Source organism: Astatotilapia calliptera, chromosome 10 (genome assembly GCF_964374335.1).
Source record: "Astatotilapia calliptera chromosome 10, fAstCal68.1, whole genome shotgun sequence".
Lineage (NCBI taxonomy): Eukaryota > Metazoa > Chordata > Actinopteri > Cichliformes > Cichlidae > Astatotilapia > Astatotilapia calliptera.
In genome coordinates, this window is record NC_137431.1 from 735,553 (window position 1) to 763,179 (window position 27,627).

At 43.5% G+C, this 27,627-nt stretch overlaps 1 protein-coding gene across 1 annotated transcript in view; it reads right to left on the bottom strand.

Moving 5' to 3' along the window:
• sim2 (SIM bHLH transcription factor 2) overlaps nucleotides 1-24,036 on the bottom strand; it is a 60,855-nt gene extending 36,819 nt beyond the window's left edge. The window contains exons 1-2 of the mRNA XM_026182153.2: nucleotides 23,586-24,036; nucleotides 18,530-18,612 (exon numbers count right to left, since the gene is read on the bottom strand). Of these exons, the coding sequence (XP_026037938.2) occupies nucleotides 18,530-18,612; nucleotides 23,586-23,760 (258 nt within the window). The 5' untranslated portion in view covers nucleotides 23,761-24,036. The remainder of the gene's footprint in view (nucleotides 1-18,529; nucleotides 18,613-23,585) is intronic.
• Between the last annotated feature and the right edge of the window lie 3,591 nt (nucleotides 24,037-27,627).

Genomic DNA, 27,627 nt, shown 5'->3' on the forward strand with positions numbered 1-27,627 from the left:
TTACATTTATATTTATTATTGAAACTTGCACCAAGGGAGTGGCACTCCAATTTCGTTGTACTCTGTACAATGACAATAAAGGCTATTCTCTTCTATTCTATTCTATCAGGCGGCAAAAGGCTTTCCAGAACCTGGCGGTGAACTGGGGCCCCTGATCGGAGACTATGTCCTTGGGGAATCCGTGAAGCCGGACGACATGGTCCAGGAGGAGCTCGGCCATCCGTTTGGCGGAGGGGAGGCCGGCCAGGGCGACCAGGTGCACCGCCTGAGAAAACCGGTCTACAAAGGTGAGGATGGTGTCAAGACCGTCCACAGATGGGAGGCCGGTAACAAAGTCAAGACCGACATGGGACCAGGGCCGTCTCGGCACAGGGAGAGGGCGAAGGTCGCCAGCAGGCGGCTGGGTGGAGGACTTGGCCCGAGCACAGGTGTCACAGGCGGAAACGAAGTCATGGACGTCCCGAGTCATGGAGGGCCACCAGAAGGCACGACGGAGGAGCTGGAGGGTCCTGTCGGGCCCTGGGTGACCAGAGAGCGGGGAGGAGTGAGCCCAGAGCAAGGCCTCCTGACGGCACCGGGATGGTACATAGAGCCTCCCAGTCGGGGTGTCAGGCGGAGGCGGTTCGGCGGTCAGGGCATCCCGGATAGAGTCCTCCAAGGGCCACCGAAGGGGGGCAGCGAAACAATGAGACGGTAGGATAGGTCCAGGGTCTGACGTGAGGCCGTCCTGGGCGAACTGCCTGGAGAGAGCATCTGCCTTGGTGTTCTTGGAGCCAGGGCGGTAGGCGAGGTGGAAGTTGTAAGGTTCGAAGAATAAGGCCCAACGGGCCTGCCTTGGGTTGAGCTGCTTGGCAGAACGAATATGGATCAGGTTCTGGTGATCAGTTCAGATCAGAAACGGTTCTTTCGCTCCCAGGAGCCAATGCCGCCACTCTTCCAAGGCCCACTTGATGGCCAGGAGTTCCCGGTCACCGACACCGTACCGTCGCTGCGTGTCAGAGAATTTCCTCGAGAAATAGCAGCACGGGTGAAGTTTCCCATCTGGGCCGTGTTGAGAGAGGACGGCGCCAGCGCCAACATCGGAGGCATCCACCTCCACCACAAAATCTCCGGCAGGATCAGGGTGGAGCAGGACTGGAGCCGTAGCAAACCAGCGGATAAGGTCTCGGAATGCCTGTTTCGCACCAGGGGGGAGGCAGAAGGGCTTGGGCAGGTTAGCTGGTTTGGTGAGGGATGTCAGTGGGGCGACAATGGTGCTGAAATTGCGGATAAAGCGCCGATAGAAATTGGCAAAGCCCAGGAAGCTCTGTAGCTGCTTAAGGCTGGAGGGCTGAGGCCACTGGGTCACGGCTTGGACCTTTTGCGGGTCCATGGTCAGGCCATTGGAGGAGATGGTGAAGCCCAGGAAGGTGGTGGACCGCTGATGGACGGCACACTTTTCCAGTTTGCAGAACAGCTGGTACTCGAGCAGCCTGCTCAGCACGGCCCGCACATGGCGAATATGGTCCACTTCGGTGCGGGAGTAGATCAAGATGTCATCCAGATAGGCAAACACCAACCGGTCCAGCATGTCCCGCAAGACATCGTTGATCAGATGTTGGAAGACAGCAGGGCTGTTGCAGAGGCCGAAGGGCATCACCAGATACTCCCAGTGCCCGTTAGGGGTGATGAAGGCCGTCTTCCATTCGTCCCCTTCCCTAATCCGCACCAAATTGTAGGCGCTGCGTAGGTCTAGTTTGGTGAAGATGCAGGCCTGGGAGAGGGAATCGAGTGCGGTGGATAGCAGAGGAAGAGGATGGCGGTTCTTAACAGTGATTTTATTCAAGCCCCGGTAGTCTATACAGGGGCGAAGCCCGCCGTCTTTCTTCTTGACAAAGAAGAATCCCGCAGCTGCAGGGGAGGTAGAAGGGCGAATGAAGCCCTGTTGGAGAGCCTCAGCGACGTACTCCTCCATGGCTTTGTTCTCTGCGGGTGACAGCGAGAACAGGTGACCACGAGGAGGGACCGCTCCCGGGAGGAGCTCGATGGCCATGTCGTAGGAGCGATGAGGAGGGAGAGCAGAGGCTCGCTTCTTACTGAAGACCTCAGATAGGTCATGGTAAGCCGGAGGGATCTTATCCAGATCAATGGGCTCCGGGGGTGACGCCTCTTCTGACTTTGAGTCCTTTCCAGTGCGGAAGAGAAGGCAGCGGCGTGAACACTGGGGACCCCAGTCCAGGATCTGGCAGGAAGACCACGAGACGTGGGGGTCATGTTGACGGAACCAGGGGTATCCGAGGATGAGAGGAGAGGAAGTGGCCGAGACTACTAAAAACCGGATCTCCTCCTGATGATCCCCGACAGACATGCGGACTGGCTGGGTCTGGAACTGGATCGGGTAGGGTTGGAGTGGTCGCCCGTCTACTGAGGTCACCGGGAGGAATCGGTCGACGGAAGTCAACGGAATGCGAAGCCGAGAGGCCAGTTTTTGATCGATGAAGTTCTCAGCGGCTCCGGTGTCCAGGAGGGCTTCAGATGAGAGCCATTGGTGTTTCAGGTGAAATGTTACCGGTAACAGAAAACGAGAGGGGTCAGAGGAGTGGGAAGGGCCAGGTGGGACACCCCCGCAGTCTACCTGGCGTCGTCGTTTCCCGGCCGTAGCGGGCACTGGGGACGACGGTGTCGAGCTGATCCACAGTAGGCGCAGAGGCCCTCACGCCAGCGTCTCTCTTTCTCCTCTTTGGGGAGTCCACCCAGCTGCATGGGCTCCTCGCTGGATGTGCTGCTTGGGCTAGCCGTGGCTCCATCAGAGGGGGGTGGAGGTCGCGAAGACGTGGTCCTCTGAGGCTGGAAGGGTTTGAAGACCCGAGGGGTATGGCGAGGCCGTGACATCACACATTGGTCAATCTTCAGTGCGAGGTCCACGGCCTCATTCAGGGTTTTAGGGGCCTCACGGCCGGTCATCTCGTCTCGGATGTAGTCAGCCAGTCCCTCCAGAAAAATAGAGCGCAGAGAAGCGTCTCCCCACTGTAGCTTAGCGGCCAGGGTGCGGAATTGAGAGGCAAAGTGACAGACGGGTCGGCTGCCCTGGCGTAGATGAAGCAGCTGTGACTCCACTTCCACTTCGCTGCTCGGGGGAACAAACGTCTTTTTTAATTCCTCCACAAACAGGGCATAGTCATTGCAAGCTGCCGATTTATTGTAGTAGAGAGCCGCGGCCCATTCCTGAGCCTGGCCAGACAAGAGAGAGGTTAGTAGTGCGACCTTTGCACGGGCGGTGGCGTATTTAGTGGGCTGACACTCGAACAGCATGTCTAAAGTGGCAAGCAAACCATCAGGCCGGCCATCAACTCCGTTCCACTTGTCTGGTAGTCCAATCCGGGGTTCCGCGCTCACCGGCGCCGGCTGACGTTGCAGCGAGGTGATGGAAGTGGAAAGTTGGAGGACAGTTTCGGTGAGGGACTCCACTTTTGTGCACATCCGATCTACCACACCGCGAAGATATAGAACTTCGGCTTTCAGCCGTTCGAATTCCGCTGGGCCTATAGCGGGCACAGACATCCTGTGGGGCGAGCTACGCACAGTAGCTCGGCGTGCCTGTGTAGCGTGCTGACTAGACCCAAGCGCGGCTACGGCTAGCGGTGGGTTTGGGAGCAGACACGCAGTTATTCTAGTAACGATCAGTGCGCGAAGCGTGGCTTCGGAACTGTCGTTACAGACAGAGAGCGAGCGGAGCCGGGAAGAGAAAAAGGATTGAAGGGAAAAACACTCACGGTTGCTGAATCAGGCGGAGACTGACGTCAGCAGAGTTTCGGAGCTCCTGACACGAAGAGAATGATGTCTGAGCGGCGAACAGGTGGGTGGCGTCTCTCTTTTAACCCCGGCCCCGTGATCAGCTGATCACAGCTGTTCACCGGCTGACACAGCCATGATGTACTATGCCAGGCTTCACTTATGTATGTATAGCTGTCTGCAGGCAGTAACACTTTGGTAGACAGGATAAGATTGTTAACTTCACAAAAGTGGGTTAAGTGGTCAGCAAACCGAGAACTGCTGTCTGTGAGATCAGCATTAAAATCACCCAAAACATATATACTTGAATACTTGAATAAATAAAACCAGCCTACTGAGGTATTCTTGCTCATTTTGACAAGATTCATAGGGAGTATAAATATTAAGAATGATAAAACTGATATTATTCTGTGTATATTGTATACACCAGTCTACATTCAGTCTAACGGGCTTTATCACAGGGTCTATTTTTTTGTCCCAAAGCACAGCAACCCCTCCAGGTATTCTGCCTCTGACTATAGCTGTGCTGAGATCAGTTGTTGATTCCCCCACTCCCAAAAAACTTGCCTTTAGACAGTTAAGTTTTCCCAGGTCGTGTTTGGACAACCATGTCTCCTGCAAGCATAAAATGTCACATTCTGCAAGCAGACTGTCCACAACAATCCGTCGAGCTCTATCCTCTGCACTCTGTCCCAAACGTAGACCATGACAGTTGTAAGATAATACCCGGATAGACATCTTCATGTTGATACGTTGGTACCAGAAGGCGCAGTTATCTCCCCTGCTGGATCCACTGTGCTTGGCACCACAGTACCGGGCTTACGAGGTTCATAAAAACGCCGGACCAGAGCCCCTTCAGGCCAGAGTTCAGGATTGTACATTTCACCCACATCATTACATTCAGCAGTAACCTTGAAAGAGCCGAACCTGCTACGTTTACTAGCAATTTTTTGACAGGTCACATCTCTTTTGAGTTTCTCTCTCAAATACAGAGCAAGAGTTTCTGCATCTACATCCAGGGCAAATTTAGTGGCAAATACGCTCACCAATTTAGTTTTCACAGTTCTGATTGTACTCACAGCTCCAGGGCCGATAATCGATACAGGTCCAGGCCTCTTATTGTGTCCAGTGGTAGCAGCATGCATTCCTGAACCCGAATTAACCTTCTCCAGCTTGTGACGAGGCTTGCCATTTTTCACAACTTTACTCCATTGTGGGGAGCATGTAAGAAGCACTGTCTCAACGGGATCCTCCGTTGTTGCAGTAGTTTCCATATTACGACCTGAGGCTGTCGTCGGAGCCCGATCTTGACCACATAGCAACATCTCCGGACAAAACGCTGAAACTGTCCCAGTCCTTGAAGCAGCCAAAGCTCCAGCTCTCTGCCTTCCGCGCGGGCCGCCTTTACTTCGACTCCCCCACTGCTCCTCTGGGTGTTTCCCCAGGGCAGGGGTCAGCAACCTTTAACATCCAAAGAGCCACTTGGACCCGGTTTCCACGCAAAAGAAAACACTGGGAGCCGCAAATACTTTTTGAAATCTAAAATGAAGATAACACTGTTTATATTGTTTTTTTTTTACCTTTATGCTTTGTGTGAACAACTAAAGTAAGTAAGTAAAGTTTATTTATTAAGCGCTTTTCACAGACAGGCAGTCACAAAGCGCTGTACACAAATATTAAAATAAACAATACAATCAATAGACATTATGCACAATGTAAAAGATCAAATGTAAATAATGTAAAGAATATAAAATACTCAGATCAACAAAAGGCTTGTTTGAAAAGACTAAAGTGTGTTGCTTATGAAATCCATGAAGTGCTACAGAGCAAATTACATTTTATTTATGTAATTAACACATTTTGAACTCTTAAAGAAATATAACAAAAGGAAAGCTGAACTGAAATGATCCATGTAGCAAGGAAAAACTGTTGTGAGCCGCCACCCTCATATCGCCTTTGGGCTTTTGGAGCCTTGACCTGACTTTTAAAAAGTAATTGGAAAAAAACCACTATGCTGCTAAAAATAAATAAATAAATAGATATTTGCAAAAAAAGTCTGGCGCTGAACAGAAATTGTCGCGCTATGCTCCTTTGTTTATTGTGCATAAATAGTGAATTGTCCTGACACGATATTGTGTTTCGCTTCTGTTATTATGGTACATTGACAAAAACATATACCGTATTTCCCGGACTACAAAGCGCACCTGAATATTAGCCGCACAAGCTAAAATCAGGGGAAAATCCTGTTTTGTACATACATTAGCCGCACCTGACTAAAGGCCGCAGGTGTTTCAATGTTGACTTATCATATGTAAGAGAATATGCACAAAGGGAATTGTCAGGAAAGAGATGGCTGTTTGGAGACACACCCCTTTTATTAATATTTTGAAAAACAAGTTATGGGTACATATTTGCACATGTAGTACATAACAGTAACCTACAGCACACCAGAACAATAGATTCAGACTACCTTTTAGGCTCAGGTGCAGTGACACAGCTTTAACAAGAAGAAAAGTCAGTCATTCACCATCTTTCTCTTCTTCCTGCCCACTGAAACCACCAAAGTCCTCTTCTCCAGTGTCGGATACGAACAGGCTCAGGATGGCTTCGTCATCCACTCTCCGCTTCTCTCCTTCGTTGTCACTTTCAAAACCAAAGAAATCCTCGTTGTCAGAGTCGAACACCCTCAGAAGGGCCGTGGCGGTGTCCTCCTCTCCATCATGCAGCAGTCCAGCCCTTAGAAATCCGTTGGTGATCGTGGATGTTTTCACACTTTTCCACGCTGTCAGAATCCACCGGTGGAGTTGGGCATAACTTGCTTTTCGCAAGTTTATCGCCGCTCATCATCCACGCCTCCCGCTGAACGCGTAGCGCTACTTTGAAGTTTGTTTTTCGCGCTACTTCGTACGGCACTACGTTGCCTGGCGGACGGACACGTGACCAACATACCACTCTTGAACCCCGATCCTTCCGCCAGGCAACGTAGTGCCGTACAACAGCAGAACAAACAAAACAAATCCTCTTACGATATGACAACAATCATGGACAATCCATAGAAAAGCCGCACCTGACTAAAAGCCGCAGGGTTCAAAGCTGGTGCAAAAAGTAGCGGCTTATAGCCCGACAATTACGGTACTTTTATTCACAGGATAAAACAGTTGTTTTGTATCACTAATTGCCCAGTACGATTACAGCATACAGTCTTATTGTCACTGCTACATTTCTGTAACGCGTACCAGAAATTATTTCTACTACTAATTAATTACCATTGAGTTCAAAGGTCCTATTAATTAACGGTTAACGAATGTGTATTTATGAAGAAGATTTGTGAGACTGGTAAACTTATGATACGTACGATGGTCTTTACTTTCTACACGTGCATTTCAAGGTCCTGCACCCATCCGTCGGTAAACTGTACCTGGGCTTGTTGCAGTGACCTGAAGTTACTAAACTTCACGAGTGTATGCACTCACTCCAAGAACTGTGTAATTATAAATATGAGCGTGGTGAAAGTTGGGCAGCACGCTAACGTCTTTTGTCCCTCTGTGTGCTCGTAAGGATCTGACACTTTCACTGGTTTGATTTTTTTCCTTGTATCTTTTCTTTGACTTTTCATTAAGTCTGTCTTTGTACGGACCGGCATTGTTCTCCTTCGTTTTGTACATACCTTTTTGGGGGGCAAAGAAAAAGCAAGAATTTATTGGAACCGGAGAATGAACGTTTTGCGGTGCTGCAAATGCTTGCATTTGATGCGGTACTTGGATTGTTTTGCCACGAGTTCCCGGCATGCAATGCGCGAAAGTCACGTGGTCTTTCAGTCTCTATACTGTTGTGTTGGTGTGTGTTGGGCTGTGAGCTGAAAAGCTACAGCCGGCTGTGTGCGCACAGCAACCGTGTGTGAAAAGCGGTCAATAAAGAGATGCTGAAAAGCGTGTTCATGCAAACATCGTCGGGTCTGCTGTGATATGTTTACAATAAGACTTATGGTCCCAGGACTGTAAGCTGTCATCTGTGAGGCGTGAGCGGTGTTTGTTTTTAACATAGTTCAGGGTGGAGAACAGCTGCTGACATAATGTGGATCCGAAGATCCATAATTGGCCTACCTGGGGTTGAAAGTCTCGATAAATGCACGGCGTTTCGGGGGGTACACCGCTTCCGCGAGTGTGACGCTTATTTTCAGCAATGAAAAAATAATAAGATATAATTTTATTTTTATATTTCAAAATCACAATAATCTTCCAATTTAGAACTACAAGTTAAAAAAAGAACTAAACACAAATAAAATACACTTCAGCTAAATACCTAAATACTAATTTATTTTCCCAAACCACCCGGAGCCGCAAAATAAAGACTAAAGAGCCGCATGCGGCTCCGGAGTCGCGGGTTGCCGACCCCTGCCCCAGGGGAAAGTGGGAAGCGGTCCCTGACCCCATTCAGTGTAACATGCTCAGCCGGTACCTCAGGCCGACACTCAAGAGCAGTCACACGTTGGTCGACCTCCACAGCATTGGTCATAACTTGCTCGCAGACATCCGCCTGTAGTTTAACTACATGTTTTAAAGCACCCACCTCAGCGCACAGCTGGTCCATTCGCTGTAGTAGACAACACATCCATGCTGGAGTATGTAACAGGCGGCAAATCATCCAGGTGATGAGAGACAAATCTTGGGATATTCTCCCCACACTCATTCAGCACTTTAAGACATAAATTAATATTTATATCAGCGGTCCCCAACCTTTTTTTTTGCGCCACGGACCGGTTTGTGACCGACAATATTTTCACGGACCGGTCTTTAAGGTGTCGCGGATAAATACAACAGAATAAAACTAGTACCGGTACCGAAAAAAAGAAGATTTATTCATAACACACGTGAAAAGACCCAGGAAAACCGAGTTAACGAAAAAAAACGCTAACAAAATAACGCTGAAAACCGATAAAAACCCTGAAAACCATACATTTCACACCCGACTCTCACTCTCGCGGCCCGGCACCAAATGACTCACGGACCGGTACCGGTACCGGTTGGGGACCGCTGCTTTATATCCAACGACTGTGAGGTAGTGAGGCAGAGCTCAAACAAAACTTTCTTGGAGGCTTCAATCCCCTCAGATTCAAATGTGTTCGTGGCCAACAACAGAATTTCATCCTGACTTAAAGTTTTGATTTTTACAGCAAGGAAATTAAGTAGCTCATCCTCTACAATTACCTTTCCATCAGTTGTTTTATATGATCTGGTTTTAATCGTAACCGTATGAAAGTCGGAGCTACGTCTGCACCACCACCTGCTACATCCGCCATCTTGCCCACAAGGTATTTTCATGACTGAACTTGTTGCACAAATGGCATCCTATCATGATAACATGTTAGAATTCACCAAACTCCTCAGAGTGACTCTTCTTTCACAAAAGTAGAAGCAGTCTAACTCATGCCTAGGTGCTTGATTTTATACACCTGTGGCCATGAAAGTCATTCTGACACCTGATAATGATTTGGATGGGTGAGTGAATAGTGTCAACATAGTGTAATTTCAGATTTGCAGCTGCATGTTCTGGACTCTCGGGTGAAGAGAAGATGTTCCACACCTCTGTTGGTGAGGCGGCTATGCAGATCTGTAGCCTGAAATCTTTGGTGCTTGTCATGACAGTATTAGCCGCGCCAAACAGTATTACTGAAAAAGCTACACATAGCTTTTGGCACTGATGGTGCTTTTCCAGATGTGCAAGCTGCCAATTTCACAGGCACGAATGCACCCCCTTCCTATCAAAGGTGCAGGTTTTGAACTGAGTGCTGATAACAAGCTGGAGTCCTTAGTCCTGACAAAAGTTAATTTTAAATTAGCTTTGGCCCAGAGAAGATGGCAGTGATTCAGAATCATGTGTATTCTTCTTTGTATGATAGAGATTTATCACTATAGGTGAATCACATTTTGCACCCTCACTGTGAAAGTCTATGCCACGAGAAGAAGATTCCGTTCATTAGTCAAACCTCGGATACAGGAGGAACAATGTGGTTTTCATCCTGGCCATGGTACACTGGACCAGCTCCTTATCCTCTTGAGGATACTTGAGGTTCAAGGGAGTTTGCAAAACCAGACTACGTGTGTTTTGTGTACTTAGAGAAGGCATTCAACCCTGTCTCTCGGAGTGTCCTGTGGGAGGTGCTTCAGTTTGCTCAGTACTTTGTTCAAGTACCTTGGGGCGATCGTGGCTCAAGAGTTGGGAGTTCGCCTTGTAATCAGAAGGTTGCTGGTTCGAGCCCCAGCTCCGACAGTCTCGGTCGTTGTGTCCTTGGGCGAAACACTTCACCCGTTGCCTACTGGTGGTGGTCAGAGGGCCCGATGGCGCCAGTGTCCGGCAGCCTCGCCTCTGTCAGTGCGCCCCAGGGTGGCTGTGGCTACAATGTAGCTGCCATCACCAGTATGTGAATGGGTGGATGACTGGATGTGTAAAGCGCTTTGGGGTCCTTAGGACCAAGTAAAGCGCTATACAAATACAGGCCATTTACCTTTGACCACAATACAGCCTCAGTTTTTTTTGAGTATGATGATACATGCTTGGCACACCTATTTAGGGCAGTTTCTCTCACTCTTCTTTGCAGAACCACCAAAGGTCCATCAGGTTGGATGTGGAGCATTGGTGCACAGTCACATGCATGTTTAGATCTCTCCAAAGATGTTCAACCAGGGTTAAGCCTGTGTGCAAGTCTGCAAAGAGTTCAGTCTCTGTTTCATCTGACCAGAGTATTTTGTTTCTCATGGTCTAAGTATCCTCCAGGTGCTTTTTAGCTAACTCCAGGCAAGCTGTCATGTGTCTGGATGTGTTACTGACTACGATGACCTGGATGACTGAGAACCTTCACAGACACGTTACTGAGTAATGGCTTCCATCTGGCCACTCTACTATGCAGGATTGACTGTAGGAGTGCTGCAGAAATGGTTGTCCTACTGCTAGGCTCTCCACAGAGCAATACTGGAGTTTTGTCACAGTAACCATCAGGTTCTTATTCTCCATAACTAAGACCTTTCTATCCCAGTTGCTCAGACTAGTCGGGTGGAGGTGGCCAGCTCCAGAAAGGGTCCTGGTGGTTCCAAACGCCTTCCATTTATTGATGATGGAGGGCATTTTGCTCATTTGGATGAGGTGGAATTTGAAGACAATTCAGGTAAACATACCTTAATGACTGCCAAAAGCTGCCGGTTCTCCCTACAATGCTCTTGTCCAATGTATAGTCCTTATGGAAAAAGATGGATGAGCTAGAAAGCTTGGGTCACACTGAAACATGACGTGAAAAACACTTGTGGCCTTCATCAAGACATGGCTCTGTATCCAGATCAGGAGAAGGAGCTGGCACTAACTGCATCCCTTTGTGTCTGGACCGTTCAGTGGAAACCACCAACAAGCAATGGGGAGGTGTGTGCTTCTACATCAGAAACGGTCCTTTAACACTGTGGTGGCTCATGAGAAGCTCTCGTGACATTGAGCTGTTAACAGTCTCACTCCGACGCTTCTACTTGCCCTGTGAATTTCGCCAGATGTGTTTCACAATTATTTACACTCAACAAAAATATAAACGCAACACCTTTGTTACTGCTCCCATTCCCCATGGGATGGACGTAGAGACCTGAAATTCATTCCAGATACACAATATAACCATCCCTCCCAAACAGTGGTCACAAATCAGTCCAAATGTGTGGTAGTGGGCACATCTGCTATATTGAGATAATCCATCCCACCTCACAGGTGTGCCACATCAGGATGCTGATCTGACATCATGAGTAGTGCACAGGTGTACCTCAGACTGCCCACAACAAAAGGCCACCCTGGAATGTGCAGTTTTGTCTCACAGCAAAATGCCACAGATGCCACAAGCAATGAGGGAGCGTGCAATTGGCATGCTGACAGCAGGAATGTCAACCAGATCTGTCGCCCGTGCATTGAATGTTCATTTCTCAACCATAAGCCGTCTCCACAGGCGTTTCAGAGAATATGGCAGCACATCCAACCGGCCTCACAACCGCAGACCTCGTGTAACCACACCAGCCCAGGACCTCCACATCCAGCAGGTTCACCTCCAAGATCGTCTGAGACCAGCCACCCAGACAGCTGCTGGAACAATTGGTTTGCACAACCAAACAATTTCTGCACAAACTGTCAGAAACCGTCTCAGGGACGCTCAACTGCATGCCCGTCGTCCTCATCGGGGTCTTGACCTGACTCCAGCTCGTCGCCGTAACAGACTTGTGTGGGCAAATGCTCACATTCGATGGCGTCTGGCACGTTGGAGAGGTGTGCGCTTCACGGATGAATCATGGTTCACATTGTTCAGGGCAGATGGCAGCTGAGAATGTCCCAGTTCTTGCATGGCCAGCATACTCACCGGACATGTCACCCATTGAGCATGTTCGGGATGTGCTTGACCGGCGTATACGACAGCGTGTACCAGTTCCCACGAATATCCAACAACCTCGCACAGCCATTGAAGTGGAGTGGACCAACATTCCACAGGCCACAATTGACAATCTGATAGACTCCATGCGACGATGTGTTGCACTGCATGAGGCAAATGGTGGTCACACCAGATACTGACCGGTTCTGGGTCCCCAGACCCCCAATAGCGCAAAAAACTGCACATTCCAGGGTGGCCTTTTGTTGTGGGCAGTCTGAGGTACACCTGTGCACTACTCATGATGTCAGACCAGCATCCTGATGTGGCACACCTGTGAGGTGGGATGGATTATCTCAATATAGCAGATGTGCCCACTACCACACATTTGGACTGATTTGTGACCACTGTTTGGGAGGGATGGTTATATTGTGTATCTGGAATGAATTTTAGGTCTCTACGTCCATCCCATGGGGAATGGGAGCAAAAACAAAAGTGTTGCGTTTATATTTTTGTTGAGTGTATTTAATCTGTGTGACGATGCCTCTGTTGCATCTCTGCTGATTGCTGATGTAGCACAGAGGCTTGACACAATTTGTCCAGATGCCCAAAAGTGCGTCATCTTTGATTTTAAACATTTAAAACTGAACATTTGTGACAAGTTGTGCGTCCACGTCGTTGCCCCTGCCTTCCCTTCGATCACCATACCACAGCAGTGTGTATTTATTGCACCCATACACCCTCTTCATGGAGACTCCCATGTGAGGTATAACTTGTGAGATGCTGGTCAGAACACAGCATCTCATCTCTTCAGGCTTGCTTTGGCTGGTATCATTTTTATAATACATGTGGTAACAACATTAATGATCTCTGTTAATCTGTCTCATCCGATGTTCCCTCTAATGTTTCATGTGTCTGAGCGAACACACAAACTCCCTGAGCGTCCCTTGGACCACTGTGAGCAACAGCAGACGTGTGCACTGTGGTCACGCCAGCATCCAATCCATCCAAGTTACATGTTTATTAAAATAATCAAATTACTACGGAGCCCCGCAGGGGACATGGGAGAAAAAAAAATTAAGACAGACTTTTGCGAGATCTCGCAAAACTATCTCGGGATCTCGCAAAACAAACTCGGGATCTCGCAAAGCTTTTGCGAGATCTCGCAAAAGTTTTAGCCGCATTCTTCCCGTTAGCTCGAAGCTAACGGGAGGTCGAGACCTACTACAGCTGGGAGGAACACCGCTTTCCCGGCACATCGTGCCTCGACCTCCCGGTCGGCTTCGAGCCGGCGTCCGAAGAATGTGGTTAAAAGTTTTGCGAGATCCCGAGTTTGTTTTGCGAGATCTCGCAAAACTTTTGCGAGATCTCGCAAAAGTTAATTTTTTTTTCTCCCATGTCCCCTGCGGGGCTCCGTAAATCACAGCATTTATGTTAGACTACTTTTAATTACCTGCTTTAGTCCACTTACAATGAAAATTTAAATAAATCTTGTTCATGACCTGTGCAGCATTTTAACACTATTGGAAGGAAAAGTAACCTGAACTCCAATTTCGAAAACACAACTTCTTCTTTTTTATTTTTTTATTAAGCTCTGACTGTATTATGAGTCTGTGGTCTGGGAGAGAGTCCTGTAACTCTGTCTGCAAATAACAGTAAATAATGACCAATGCTGGGCAGTTAATTATATAGTTACTTCTTCAAAAAAGTAACTGAGTTAAGCAAACAAAGTTTTGCAGCTTTTACCTAAAAATGCAGCCAAGGCGTTTTTTAAACAAACATTTCAAACTATTTACAGAACAATCAGCTGTTCTGCATCAAATCTGATGCCACACAAATTATTTGTGCCGCTCCAAAAAATAATTTCTGTCCACTATGAGATGAAGGAGAACAGCAGCCTGATACCTGCAGGCCTGACAGCAGCAGATGTGTCACTGCTGTAACACCTGTGACACTCAGCAGGCGCCTCATTGTTCAGTAAATATAAACAACGACAGTATTCAGGAAGAAAAACAAACATTGCAGATATTTTATCATAACTCTGGTTTTACGTGGCCGATCAACACGATTTAAAAACTGGTATAAAGTCCACACTTTGTCCGTCAGTTGTTCCGTCTGTCCTGCTCACATCTCCAATGGTTGTACACGTTGTCATTAACGTGGCTTCACTCCACATCAGCCGCTTTGCTAAAACACCGGCACATAAGGACGCTGTCATAGCCTGTTAGCCACGTTGATTAGCTGCATACGAATGTGAATCGCATCATTGGCTGGATTATGGCATAAGGTGGCATCGTTCTAATCCCATCCAGGAGCAGCCAGTCACTGACTAACATGCAGAACAGAATTGTTAACGGATTTATTTTCATTTCAATTCAGGTTAGATTTTTTTTTGTGTGCAACGCAGATTTTCTGTGCGCAGAGAGCGAGCCAGCATTGCGCAGCTTAGAGGGAACATTGGACTCATCATATATCACTTTTGTCTGGACTCCACCTAAAAAGTTATTTATCCAAAAAAGAAACGTTGGATAACCAAGGAAATCAAAGCATTCATCAATAACAAAGAAACTGATATACAGATGTGGAGACGTTCCTGAGAAAAAAGCTTTCTCCAGAGAGGTACGAAATTAAAAACGCTAAACAAAGTATAAGGCTAAAATTGAGGTGAATTATAGAAATAAAAACCTTACAGCTCCCTGGCAGGGAATCAAAAATATGCCCTCCATTAATCAGTATGCTAATGCATAACAGCTGTACTTGCATGACTAGTAATGGAAACCTTTGAAAAGATCCTAAAAAGTATTATTGTGTCCTTTAAGGTCAAGGTCAAGTTTATTTATATAGCACATTTCAAACAGCCGATGCTGCACAAAGTGCTTAACAATATAAAAATGGTATTACAAAGCAACAATGTAATACAATATTAACAATAAAAAACAATAATAGGACAATAAAAGAATTAAAACAATAACTAAACTAATTCAAATAAGACCAAAATGCTTGGGTCATAGTGTGTTAAAAGCCAGGGCATAGAAATGTATCTTTAGTAATGATTTAAATTGCTCAAGTGTTTGTGCAGATCTAATATTTAAGGGGAGACTATTCCAAAGTCTGGGACCTGCCACAGAGAAGGATCTATCACCACGAGATTTGAGATTAGTCCATGAGATGGACAACATTAGTTTTGAGCTAGACCTCGTGGTTTTTCCTGGAGCATAGGCAGAGAGGAGCTCAGGCATTAAGTGACTTAAAAACAAAAAGTAAAAGTTTAAATTGGATCCTGTAGGAGACAGGAAGCCAGTGTAAAGAAGCTAAAACTGGGGTTATATGCTCTCCCCGTTCGGTACCAGTTAACAGGCGAGCAGCTGCATTTTGAACCATCTGAAGACGATGGATGGTGGCCTGATCTAGACCATAACACAATGAATTGCAGTAGTCCAATCTGCAAGTAAGAAAAAGGTGAATAACACGCTCAAAGACGTTAGCCGGGAGGGATGGCTTTACCTTGGCTAGCTGTCTTAACTGAAAGAAGCAGGACTGAACTGCTGCACTCACCTGCTTATTCAATTTAAAAGAACCATCAATGTAGACACCAAAAAAAAACCCAGACACAATAAGCAGTCTGAGACATGAAAACGGAGAACTTATACAGTATATATAAATCGGTCCACCACTCATTTACACATTTGCCAGTTCTTTTTAGTATGTAAACCAGGGGTGGGCAACTCCAGGCCTCGAGGTCCTGCAGGTTTTAGACGTGTCCTTGATCCAACACAGCTGATCCAAATGGCTAAATTACCTCCTCAACATGTCTTGAAGTTCTCCAGAGGCCTGGTAATGAACTCATCATGTGATTCAGGTGTGTTGACCCAGGGTGAGATCTAAAACCTGCAGGACACCGGCCCTCGAGGCCTGGAATTGCCCACCCCTGATGTAAACCAACAGCTGCTGGACTTGGTATGAGAAAAGATTTATAATTACGTTTTCTGATGACACTGTCCTCTTGTCCTTGCTTCAAGGCAGGGGCGGATCTAGAGGGGTGGCATGTGCCACCCTAAACTGATCTCTTGCCACCCCTATGCATATGACAGTGTTGTTTATTAAAATAAGGTAGCATTAACACTTTGATCCCAGCAGCAATTAAAATTGAATAAAATTGAACTGACCACCACCACAAATGGTTCAGCCCATAGCGTGGACCGGCTTTACTTCTTGTTGTCAGTAGCAACAGATGCCTATGACCGTGCCAGAGCACATTTGAACAACACCATGGGCATTTCAGATTTTACACAGGTGGTGGGTTGGTCTGGAAATGGAATGAAGGTGAGTGTTATTAACCCTCTGTGGTCCACGGACACGCTGCACCTCCAAATCACATGACTGATGTAAGCTGACACAGCAACAAGCTGCAGCCACGCTGAGTCTGTGTTTCAGCTTGTTTTGAAGGTTCGGACTTCAAAGTATACACCAGTTTTTACATTTTAATGACAGGCCACTAAATCCAGAGTTATGATTAAAAAAAGAAGTATAAGCAGTTTTTAAAAAAGCATTTTCTCAGGACAGCATAAAAAACAGTAAAGAAAGAACAAAAGCCACCTCTTTCCTATCGGTGGAAAAATGTACCATAGATAAATAGTTGTATATAACTTTACTGTTTACAAATATGTGCACAGCTTTTTCAAAATTTACACGTTAAATTTGCATTTCAAGTTATATATAATAAATCATTTACTAAACATTTCTGTGTTTTTCACAGTAAAATAATATAACTACTACTAGGATCTTATATTTTGTGTGTGATTTCAGATCAGTTGTGTTAATACAGTATGTCAATGAAAAAATAACTGCAAATTCAGACACGTGAGGTTGAGCTGAAAATGATGACAAAAAAAACATTGTGAAATACAAATGTAAAATCAAAAGCAGTGAAAACTGGACATTTTGGACCTCAGAGGGTGAAATCATGAAAAAATTAGATTTAAATTCTTGTTCATGACGGTGCAGATTTCTGACATTTGGTGTAAATTTAAGCAACAATTTTATTTTTTCTAACAAAAACTTCAGTTAGACTTGTGTTTGTATGTGAACCGCCCCATGTTGTGTAGCTTTCTGGATTTTATACTTATTGGGCTACATATTTATTCATTCTACAGGCTGTACAGTACATCTAATCAAAGTTCACATGTGTTATGTAAATGTTTAATTATGTGGGCTACAGAAATAACTAAGTTATAGAAACACGTGTATACTTACTGCATTTGAATCATTTAACCATATGTAACACCTGCATATGAGTTTGTTTTTTTAAAGGCTTTAATTTGGCCACCCCATTTGATTTCCATGCTTCCAGGTCCTGAGCCTGTCCATGGCCCTGTTTTACCCAAATTTGTGAAGTGGAGGTTACAAACAGAGCAGTCTTTGACCATCAACTCAAGTTTGATATGAACACATAGTCCTTCATAAAACAGGTTCAACAGAGAATATACTTGTTAAGAAGATTGAAATCTTTTAATGTTAATAAGAAAGTTTATCTTGTGCGTTTATAGAAAGTCTTAAAATGTTCTTTTATTCAGTGTTTTTCTATCAAGGGCAGAAACTCCCTCAGCAGTACTGTTAAGCCCTGCTCCAAACTCACAGGGAGAAGAGAGCTTTGGGTTCACTCTGGGAAAATAAAGAAGGCAAGAAACATGATTATCCATCCTAGACATATTTTTTCATCTGAGTCCAGGATGTTGTCTCAGGTCACCGTAACCTTGTAACCGAATGTAGAACAAACAGAAGCTTAAAATCCTTCCATCCCTCAGCCGTTAGATGACTTAACGCTGACAGGGAGTATTTAGACGTTTGTACTTTTAATATATTTATTCTTGACCTCATGGTTTGTTGATCTGTACCTTGACATGCATCAGTGCTTGTGATTAGTATTTAAAGACTGCAGGTTGTGTGAGCAGGTAGTTTGGATATGCTGTAAACAAACTGGGGTTAATAGAGTTATCTGAATCTGTCATCAGGATGGCTGTGTGCAGGAGGAAATCATCTCGTGTGTCCCAGGAAACTGTTAGCTATGTGCTGACACCATCATTTAATTCATATGATATTCTTATCTTTCTTCTGCAGAGATATGAGGACCATATTGCATCAAAAGTCATTCCCAGATGTGGTGTAAAATGCAAATGTCAGAGGAACCCAAATCATTTAAGGAAAAATAATCGTTTAAGTCCAAATTTAGCTCTTTGTCATATCAAAGCACACCAGCACTCGCACGCAGTAATCTCATTTTACACACGGCGTCAGTTTCATACAACACGTGATAAGTTAGAGGAAACTGTGTAAGAGCATAGAACGATGACATGGTGGGTTATTGGTTATACTGACTTGTAAAAGGTGGGTACCCAGCTCCTTTGCCATGTTGTCCAGAGGACTGAACCTTGTTGACTGCCCCCATCCATCACCCAGACCTGCACAGAGAGACAGACACAATCAGAGAGACAAAGGCTGGCTCCATCGGTCATACGAACCAGACTACGGGACAAATTAAAAATATATCTTTGACAAACACGCACACGGTCACTAGAACAAAGTTAATGTCACACATTCATTTTCTTTTTTACATGAAGAAAATATTCTTTCACAAAGTTTTTGGGCAAATGAAGCCGACCTTAATAAGATTAAATAACTGAAGCATCAGACATGCTGATTTTTTATTTCACTACAAAGCCAAGCAGTGGAAACTTTATTTATTTGATGCTGATGCCATCAGAAGAGTATTAAAATAATGTGTCATGATTTATATACAAAAGGTTGTTGGAAATTTGTCATTGTTTGTTTTCATTGGAAGAAAAAACAAGTTGGGTTTTTCGTAATTTTTACAATCTGGGTGGAATTAAACCAAAAATATTTAATCTCTAGAAAAACTTTTAGAATATTTGGCACATTTTTCTACTATAAATGTTTATTTATGTGTCTAATTAAGGGTAAAAACATGATATTTGTGACACTGTTGCTGCTGTCCAACATACAGGATCAAAAGAGTTCAAAGCACTTTGCACAACTTTCCTCATTCATTGAATTCATACATGTGCTTTTTTCTTTGTTTCTGTTTTCCATTGAAGTGCTTTCTATCTGACATTTACACATATTTATAATGTGATGGCTGCATCGGAGAGCAGCTTCGAGGTTCAAGGATATTTGGCGTGCAGACAGGAGCAGATTGAACCACTGCTGTTCTTCTAGAATCGGACCGTGTAGTATTAAACATAATTCAATTTTCAGATCAACAGGAAATCTCTAATGTTAACTTTCCTTTTCCAAGACTATTCTCCCACCTATGCATGAGATTTGCCTTCAGCTGTGTATTCTGTATGTTGGCCAGCTGACATACAAAAATGAATCAGTGGGAGTATTCTGAATATTCTGAAAATATGTATTTTACTATATAAAGTTATTACAGTGTTCTATAATTGAATAACATTATTGACCTGCATCCTTCTTTGTATACACAATGGAACGAATTACTACCTACTGTATGTAGGTATGCTGTGCCGTATTTACACAGTATGTGTGGGAAAATCTGAAAACGGACAATAAGGGGGCGATGAAATATGAGAATCGGCCTGAAGCGTTAAGGCTTGACATAATTCATCTAAACTCTTTTTTGTCACCTCGTCATGGTGGTGTCCCAATCACACAGTGGAAGGTTTGGTTTGGTTTTAAATCTATGACTTGGAAACTAAGTGAAGCATTTTCAGGCTACATAAATATGGAACAGTTCATCTCTGCACAGTCAGGTCCTTCAAAGACAGAACTGTAAACCAGTGTCTCTGCTAATCAAGCAGTTTGAACTAATTCTGCTTTTAATATCAAAGTTATTTCACATGAAATCTGCTGAAAGCCAGTGAGTGAAGAGATGTGAACACAAAGTAAGTGTTTGAAAAAAGAAGGAGAACAAAGTTAAATTGTTGTTGTTGTTTTTTTACATATTGGAGTGAATTGTGTTATTGTGTCATTAATACAAAAACGTCCAGTTAAATTTCTCTAACTATGCCAGTAATCCAGACATTTGCTGCCAGCACAATAATGTCCTCACAGTCAGTCCTGACTCCAGGCTCTGCTGTGGACTGGTGTGTGCATGGAAAAGAGACAGAAGCAGCTTTACATTGAAAAAGGTTTTATACTGCAAGTATAAAAAGTTGACCTGCCATCAAATGACTTAATATATGTTTCTGCATTTTTCACACTGTATGTCCGTGCTTCACGCTCCTATCATGAAATTTAACCATACGTCTGGGACAGACACATTTTAGCTGTTAAAAGACATGAAAAGTATCCAACAAAATGAGACATAAAAAGCACATTTTTAAAAATCCATATTGAGACAAGTGAAACAAATAAAAAAAAAAAACAGTGAGGTACACTCTACAGCGTGTTAATACTGAAGAAAGGTTGTCTCGATGCATGCTCGAGAATCTGGGCACAGAAATCAAGTTGATTCTCTTCATCCAGGTCTGAAAATATCCACAAAAACAGGATCAAGTTTCTGGGAATGCAAAAAGTATTCTCTGAATTCCAGTAAAAAAATAATGCTATCCTCTATTAGAGGTCGAATAAACTGTAAAGAGTAAAGAATATTTCTCACAACCTCAGTTTGAGATTGTTGGTATTTTCTCTGGATTGTTGTTCACTCTCTACATTACAATATAAATATAATGTCATAAACAGCACAAGAAGCTCATTTCTCTTCTGCAAAGACACCTGAGTGACCTGCTGTCCCAGCACCCATCAGAGGTCAAACCGAGGTACGATTTCTTCCCCAAGGCCGCTGGAACTACAGATGAAATCAAATAGCAAAATCAGAATAGCCACTGTGTAGCTTTCAACATGAGTACTGACATGATACAGTTTCACTCTGCAATACTATAGCTTTTACTTTTGAAAAACAGCATATATATATATATATATATATATATATATATATATATATATATATATATATATATATATATATATATATATATGGTTTTTACATTTATTTTTATTTATTTATTTTACATTTATCAGTTGGACATGTTGGTATTTGAAATTATACTACATTTAAATTAGGGTTGTTGCTTTTTTAAAACAAAATATTAAACCATTCAAATAAACTGTAAAACAGTGATAGGAGTCATCTCACAGCCCGCCAAGCGTCCACTGAGGAAATAAAAAAAATCAACAGAGTTTTTATTTTGCAACAGTCTCTGGAGGAGCGACTGGAATCGGGTTACACTTGCCTTCATTACTCACAGAAGGCTGAAACGACACTAGTCATCTTTTAATAAAAAGAACGTGTGCGGACTAAAGAGTAGTACACGTGTACCTAATACTGCGTAAACTGTAATGTTCATTTAAATGGAAGGAAAATAGAGCAAAATAGGTCATATTAACCCGCAACACTTAAAAAGTCACGTAATCACACTACTATAATAGCATGTAATTATATGTAATTATTTAACGTAAAGAATGTTTGTATGTTCACATTGTTTTGATGTCAGGTGAGTATTTCTACTTTGCTTCAAAGCCAAACTAATGTGACGGTAACTCGATTTCAATCCTTTGAGTTCAAAGTTTATTTTGCACAACGACACTGATGAGCTAATAAGACCAGAACAGTTTTACAAACGAACAACAGATATTAATAATTAATAATAATCAATAACGCAATAAGATCACGTGACAAATATATTTCAACGTGTATGTGACAGCAACAGAAGTGAAATGCATGCTTGTGTATTTCTTTTGAATTTATGTATATCTCGGTATGTGGGTAATATTTTTTAACACATGTAAAACTGACAATTTGATACGAAAAGATGTTTTTTCATGTTTACATTCCACTTGAAATTTCAATTGAATGAAATATTTTCTGTTTTTTAACTGCAAACAGAGAAAAACAAGAGTCCTGCATTGTAACTGTTACAGTTGTTGTAATCCTGTTCGTTTTAACAGATGACGCTGATGTCAGCCTTCAGGCGGGATAAATGCTGTCAGATTATCCCGAGGCTCCCGATGTGGAGCGTTTAGCTTCAGCCAAAATGATGCCAAACTAAACTCTGAACATAATAAACATTTAGCAGAAGAAATAAGCTCTCCGTATCAGAGCGATGCAGTGAAAGAAACAGACTATCAGAGACAAACGAAGCTTCCTTCGTTAAAAGCAGCCTCAGCCGTGCAGTAACAGGCCCACGCTTATCGCTGCGCTCACTTTAACACAGGCTCAGCGCTGCTAACACGTTTGACTTTGTCACATTTACAGACACGAGTCATTCTTTCACAGATCCACAGAAAGTACAGGCCACATCTGGAAGCTGAAACCCATTTTCAAATGTAAAAAGAATGCAAGCTGCGATCTCTGCTGGCGAGAACAACAACAACAACAACAACAACAACAACAACAATAATAATAATAATAATAATAATAATAATAATAATAATAATAATAATGAAGCGCTTCATAACCTCGCTCCCCCATATTTATCTGATCGTCTCCATACAGAGAGTTTCCCTTCTGTCTGTTCCACCTGCCCGCCTGACTACCGTGGGGCTACCGTGGGACTTGTTCTGCCCGAGTCTTTGGATGCACTTTCAGCAGATCTCCGGACTACAGACCTCCTCTCTACTTTAAATCGCGTTTTAAAACCATTGATTCTAAGTCGATTTTAACCTTGTTTAGTTTTTATACTTTCATTTTTGTTTTTTTATTTTTCATTTACCTTTTGTTTTTATTTTGTTGTACTAATGTAAGGTGACGGCTAGAAATCAAATGTATTATTATTATTATTATTATTATTATTATTATTATTATTATTATTATTATTATTATTACATTCTATTTTTATGCAATATTATTAAACCAAATAAAGCTCTCCGTATGGAGACGATCAGATAAATATGGAGGAGCGAGGTTATGAAGCGCTTCATTATTATTATTATTATTATTATTTCAAAGATCGTTGGACTTCCAGCATGAGAACACGTTTGTGCTGAAACACAGCGGCGTCCCTGAGCAGGACTCTGTCTTTCGTCTATGACGCCTTTAGAAATCCACGTCTCGTGCATCTGTATGATGAAACTTTGTTGTCATTCGTGGATTACAGCTGGATTAGTCTTCAAACTCGGTAAGAATCCACGCGAGAACGACCAACGGGCAGGTCAGTGACTGAAGCAGACTTTCCGAGTGTTGACAGAGTTTTCCCGCACTGCCCCAGTGCCCACGGGCACTAATGAAATAATTCATCTTGATAAATGAGTCGTTTGAAGCAGACATCAGTGTTTAAACTTCCAATCTACTGTGTGCATCTAACTAACAAAATAGTGATTAATAATTATTGTTATTATTATTGGAAGAAAACCTCTGTCTGAATCGGCTACAAATGAAAGGGTGTCGGGTGCCTACCGTCGGGGAGAATGCTCCGCATCCGGAGGTAGCTGCTCGTCAGCCGGATGATGGAGGCCTTGTCCAGCTGGGAGGTGATGGCCGCCGGCAGAGGCAGCAGCTTGGCCAGCTCATAAAACTCTCCGTTCTCTTTCTCTCTGCGCTTTTTCGCGGCATTCTTTGATTTTTCCTTCATTTGAAGAACTTTCAGTTAAACGCTGCTTGCATGAAAACACGCGACGAGTCAGAAACACGGCGTTTCCGTGAGAACGATGTGCTGAGTGCCGGAGAGGTCCGAGAGTCCCGGGCCTCCTATGCCCGTGCAGCAGCGCAGCTCCCAGCCCTGGCAACTTTACACTCTCACCTGTGCCACGGCACGCGCTTTCACAAGCTGCAGTCCAAACTCGCGAATGCCACGTCCACTTCACCCGGTTTCCGCGGCCCTCTGAGCTACAGCCTTACAACTATTCAAGCACAGTCACATCAGAATATAGACAGCAGACCTGTCTCTCCGCCCGCTGCTCACTGTGTGTGTGTGTGTGTGTGTGTGTGTGTGTGTGTGTGTGTGTGTGTGTGTGTGTGTGTGTGTGTGTGTGTGTGTGTGTGTGTGTGTGTTTCTATTTGTCCTGTAGCTCTGCAGTAAAACCAGTATAAGTCTTCTGCGCACTGAACCTTAAAAAATTAAGAAGATAAAGAAATAAGAAAATATTTTACACATTAAAGTTCACTAAAAATCACAGTTTTGCCACTAACTGGTCTAAGTGCAACCAAAAACCAGTTCAGATGTTTTAAAGTAGCAAGACTATTTCTCAACAAGCAAACACAGGTCACAATGTTAACAACACAGAACACACAACAACACATTTACTGAAACGTTATGAAGGCCTCAGCATAGCAGGCGTTTCCCCAGACAGCTCAAACATGAAGCAGAATCCTGCAGACTTCCTGGAGAGGGTCTCTGTCAGTGAATCATTCATGCCACCAAAACTGTAACACTTATTCCACACAATAAGATGACAAAATTGTATTATTTTAAAATAATTGTATTATTGTAAATCATTCTCATTAGCAGAACAAGAAGGAAAACCTCCTGACTTCTGTTTCTTCCCTTTGCCACACATCCACACAGCCTCCATGTTCACGACCTGCACCTGTGCGCTCACAGCGTTTGATAGAAGACGTGAGAAACTACATTCAAGTTTCTGTCACACGTGTTTCAAAGGTTGCCCACCGAAAGGACTGATCTGTGACGACTTCACCAACAGAGTGATTCTGACACATGTTGATGATGTTGGAAAGAAGGTCAGCGGTCAGAAGCCCGAGTGGGTAAATGCTAGTTCAACAATCGTTTTAGTGCTCCAAGGTGTCACAGAATCAATTCATCAAAGTCATTTTACTTTATAACGAGAGGAATTTCATCCTAGCCACAGCAGCTGAGTGTGGACTGGATAGTAACTGGAAGAAAAAGGTTTCTTACATTCCTGTAATCAGGCCATTTATTTGCACTGGCAGTAACAGCACGGCTATCGTTTTCTGCACGGCTGTCTGTGGTGATGGATGAACATTGCTCTGGCTAGTTTGGAAAAATCTTTCCAAAGGTACTTCCTGTAGACTTCTGAATCTGGGCTTGCAGTGTTTTAACAACCAGATTGGACAGTTAATATGTTTTATGTCATTAGTTTCATCGACACGTCTGTTCATTATTAAAACACCTTGGTACAATATGACATAATTCAACTGGATCACACACTGCAGCCTCGAAAGTACACAAAGATTTAAACCAGAGAGCAGAATGTTAAACAGCCTGTGCCATATTATTAAATACAGCAAGTACCAAATGTGTTTCTACAATACTGTCTGCATCGTTACTGTGAATTCCATCCGTTTAGATTAGCCAGTGTGTAAAGCAGAGCATGAAAGGAATTAAAATGAACTGTTTGATTAATCGGAGGACTTTGAGTATCTGTCACTTTTATGGTTGGTGTAGGCGAGCAGCAACTGTTGTGTTCACACACTTCCATACATTCATCATCGTCTGCATTACAATACAAACTGCAAACATTAGTGAAGCATGTCTGAGTGATTCACTCTAATATTCTCCTCGTGTAAGAGAAAAACACAGCTGGCAAAAAGTAAGCCACAAAACATTCCCGTCCACAACGTTCATACTCGTGTGCCTCGTTAGCAAATCCACTACCTTGGTAACATTTGAAGAGAGCTCTGTGCTGCTGAGACGGTCAGTAAATCTGGTCCCAGTGTCCTCCAGATGCACAGTGAAACTAACCAGCAGTGTTCAGGCTGTTAATGCTCCACAGGTAAGAGTTCTGTTTGAGTAAAGAAGGCCTGTAGTTTAATTTTGTTCTTGTAAATGAATCCAGGGTTTGTATACTAAACTTGTGAAACTGCCTCTGCATGTGTGAGCGCTCTGTGTCCCATGGTGCTTCTCCAATGAACCTTGGCGCTGTTTTGTGATCTCAGGTTTGTTATTTTAATCAATTAGGTCATCAGAACTGCTCTCTACTATTTAAAACATATATCAACACTTTGAAAACAGACTCCTACTCCAATCAGTGACGTTATCAGATGACTGTTATGGGGATTAAAAATCTCTAAAAAACAAAGCAGATCTGGTGATTTGGCACACAGAGCAATAAAAGAAACATTTTAAGTCAAGTGAGTTTTTTTATTGAGTGCAGTCTCAGTGCTTAATGTCAGATGTTGTTTAAATGTATGCAGTTTAAAGTTGATACATTAAAGGTTACTGTCCCATATCTCACAAGAAGGATGATAAATAATAACAGACACATGGACATTTATTTAGTTTGCAAAAGGGAAATTCATTTGCTTGGTTTTATTGATTATTTTTGATATGTGTGCAATTGATGATCACCGAAGTGCAGAACACTGTAAAAGTTTATTCAGGGCCCCAAAGTGTCGACCAGGTATCGCAGGCTTCACAGTTTCAGGTTTCGAGGTTGATCTGCACAAACAGAAATCTGACTCCAGACGATCACAGACCGAGAGCGTACCTGCCTGATGCAAAGATCCGAAGACGACTGAACATTTATTCCAACATTGAGCAGACGGCTCATTGTGACTACGAAGGGCCACACAGGAAGGTGGAGAGACCGGACGACTCACATTTAAAGAATTTACTTCTGGGTCACTGAGCTTCAGTAAACTAAATGAAGTATCCTTCCACAGGAGTAAAATCACACTGTTGCCTTTCATGTTAGCTAGGTAGTATAATAATAATTGTATAGTGCTTCTCAAATCCCGTATCAATATTAAAAGATTAAGATGGAGATAAACTAAGAATGTTCAAAAATATCAAATCTATACTAAAATATATTTATAAATATAACCTTATGATATAAATGAGCCTTTAACAATGAGCTGAGGCAGAGCAGTCCTCACAGCAAACGCTCAGTGGCTTCTGTCTTTAAGCTTGACGTATGAAAAGCTAGCACATTACTGCCCGAGGACCTGAGGCTGCACATTGGTTGGTTCAGGAACAACAGCTCGTGTCAGTAAAGATTTGAACAGTAAAATCTCAACGTTAGTTCTCAAACTAATGGGCAGCCAGTGCAGAGCCATTAAGACTCTGCTTGGTTTTCTTGGTTCATGTAAAAAGCCTGAAGTTAATTTCTGATACGTAAAAGTTGAAATACCATGACTGAGAACCTTCACAGACTAAAACTCAATATTCAACTCAAGTCAAGTCAATTTTACAATATAAAGCACATTACAAACCAACAAGCGCCGACCAAAGTGTTGTACAATTTGGACAATATCAAAAGAAAGACATTATTTAGACAGGTTTAACAGCCTGGAAATAAACTAGGTTTTTAAATGAGTTTTAAAAAGATCTGCCTATTCCACAGTTTCAGCTCAGCTACTGCAAAAGTCTGGTCTCCTCTATGTCTGGTATTGATCGAATGCTGCTGTTTATGTTTGTACAGGTTGAGATTCGAGTCAAATATCACACCAGGTCTCTGACAGCTGATTTTATATAAACCGATAAAGGATGAGACGAGAGGATCACGATGGTCTGAACACAAGA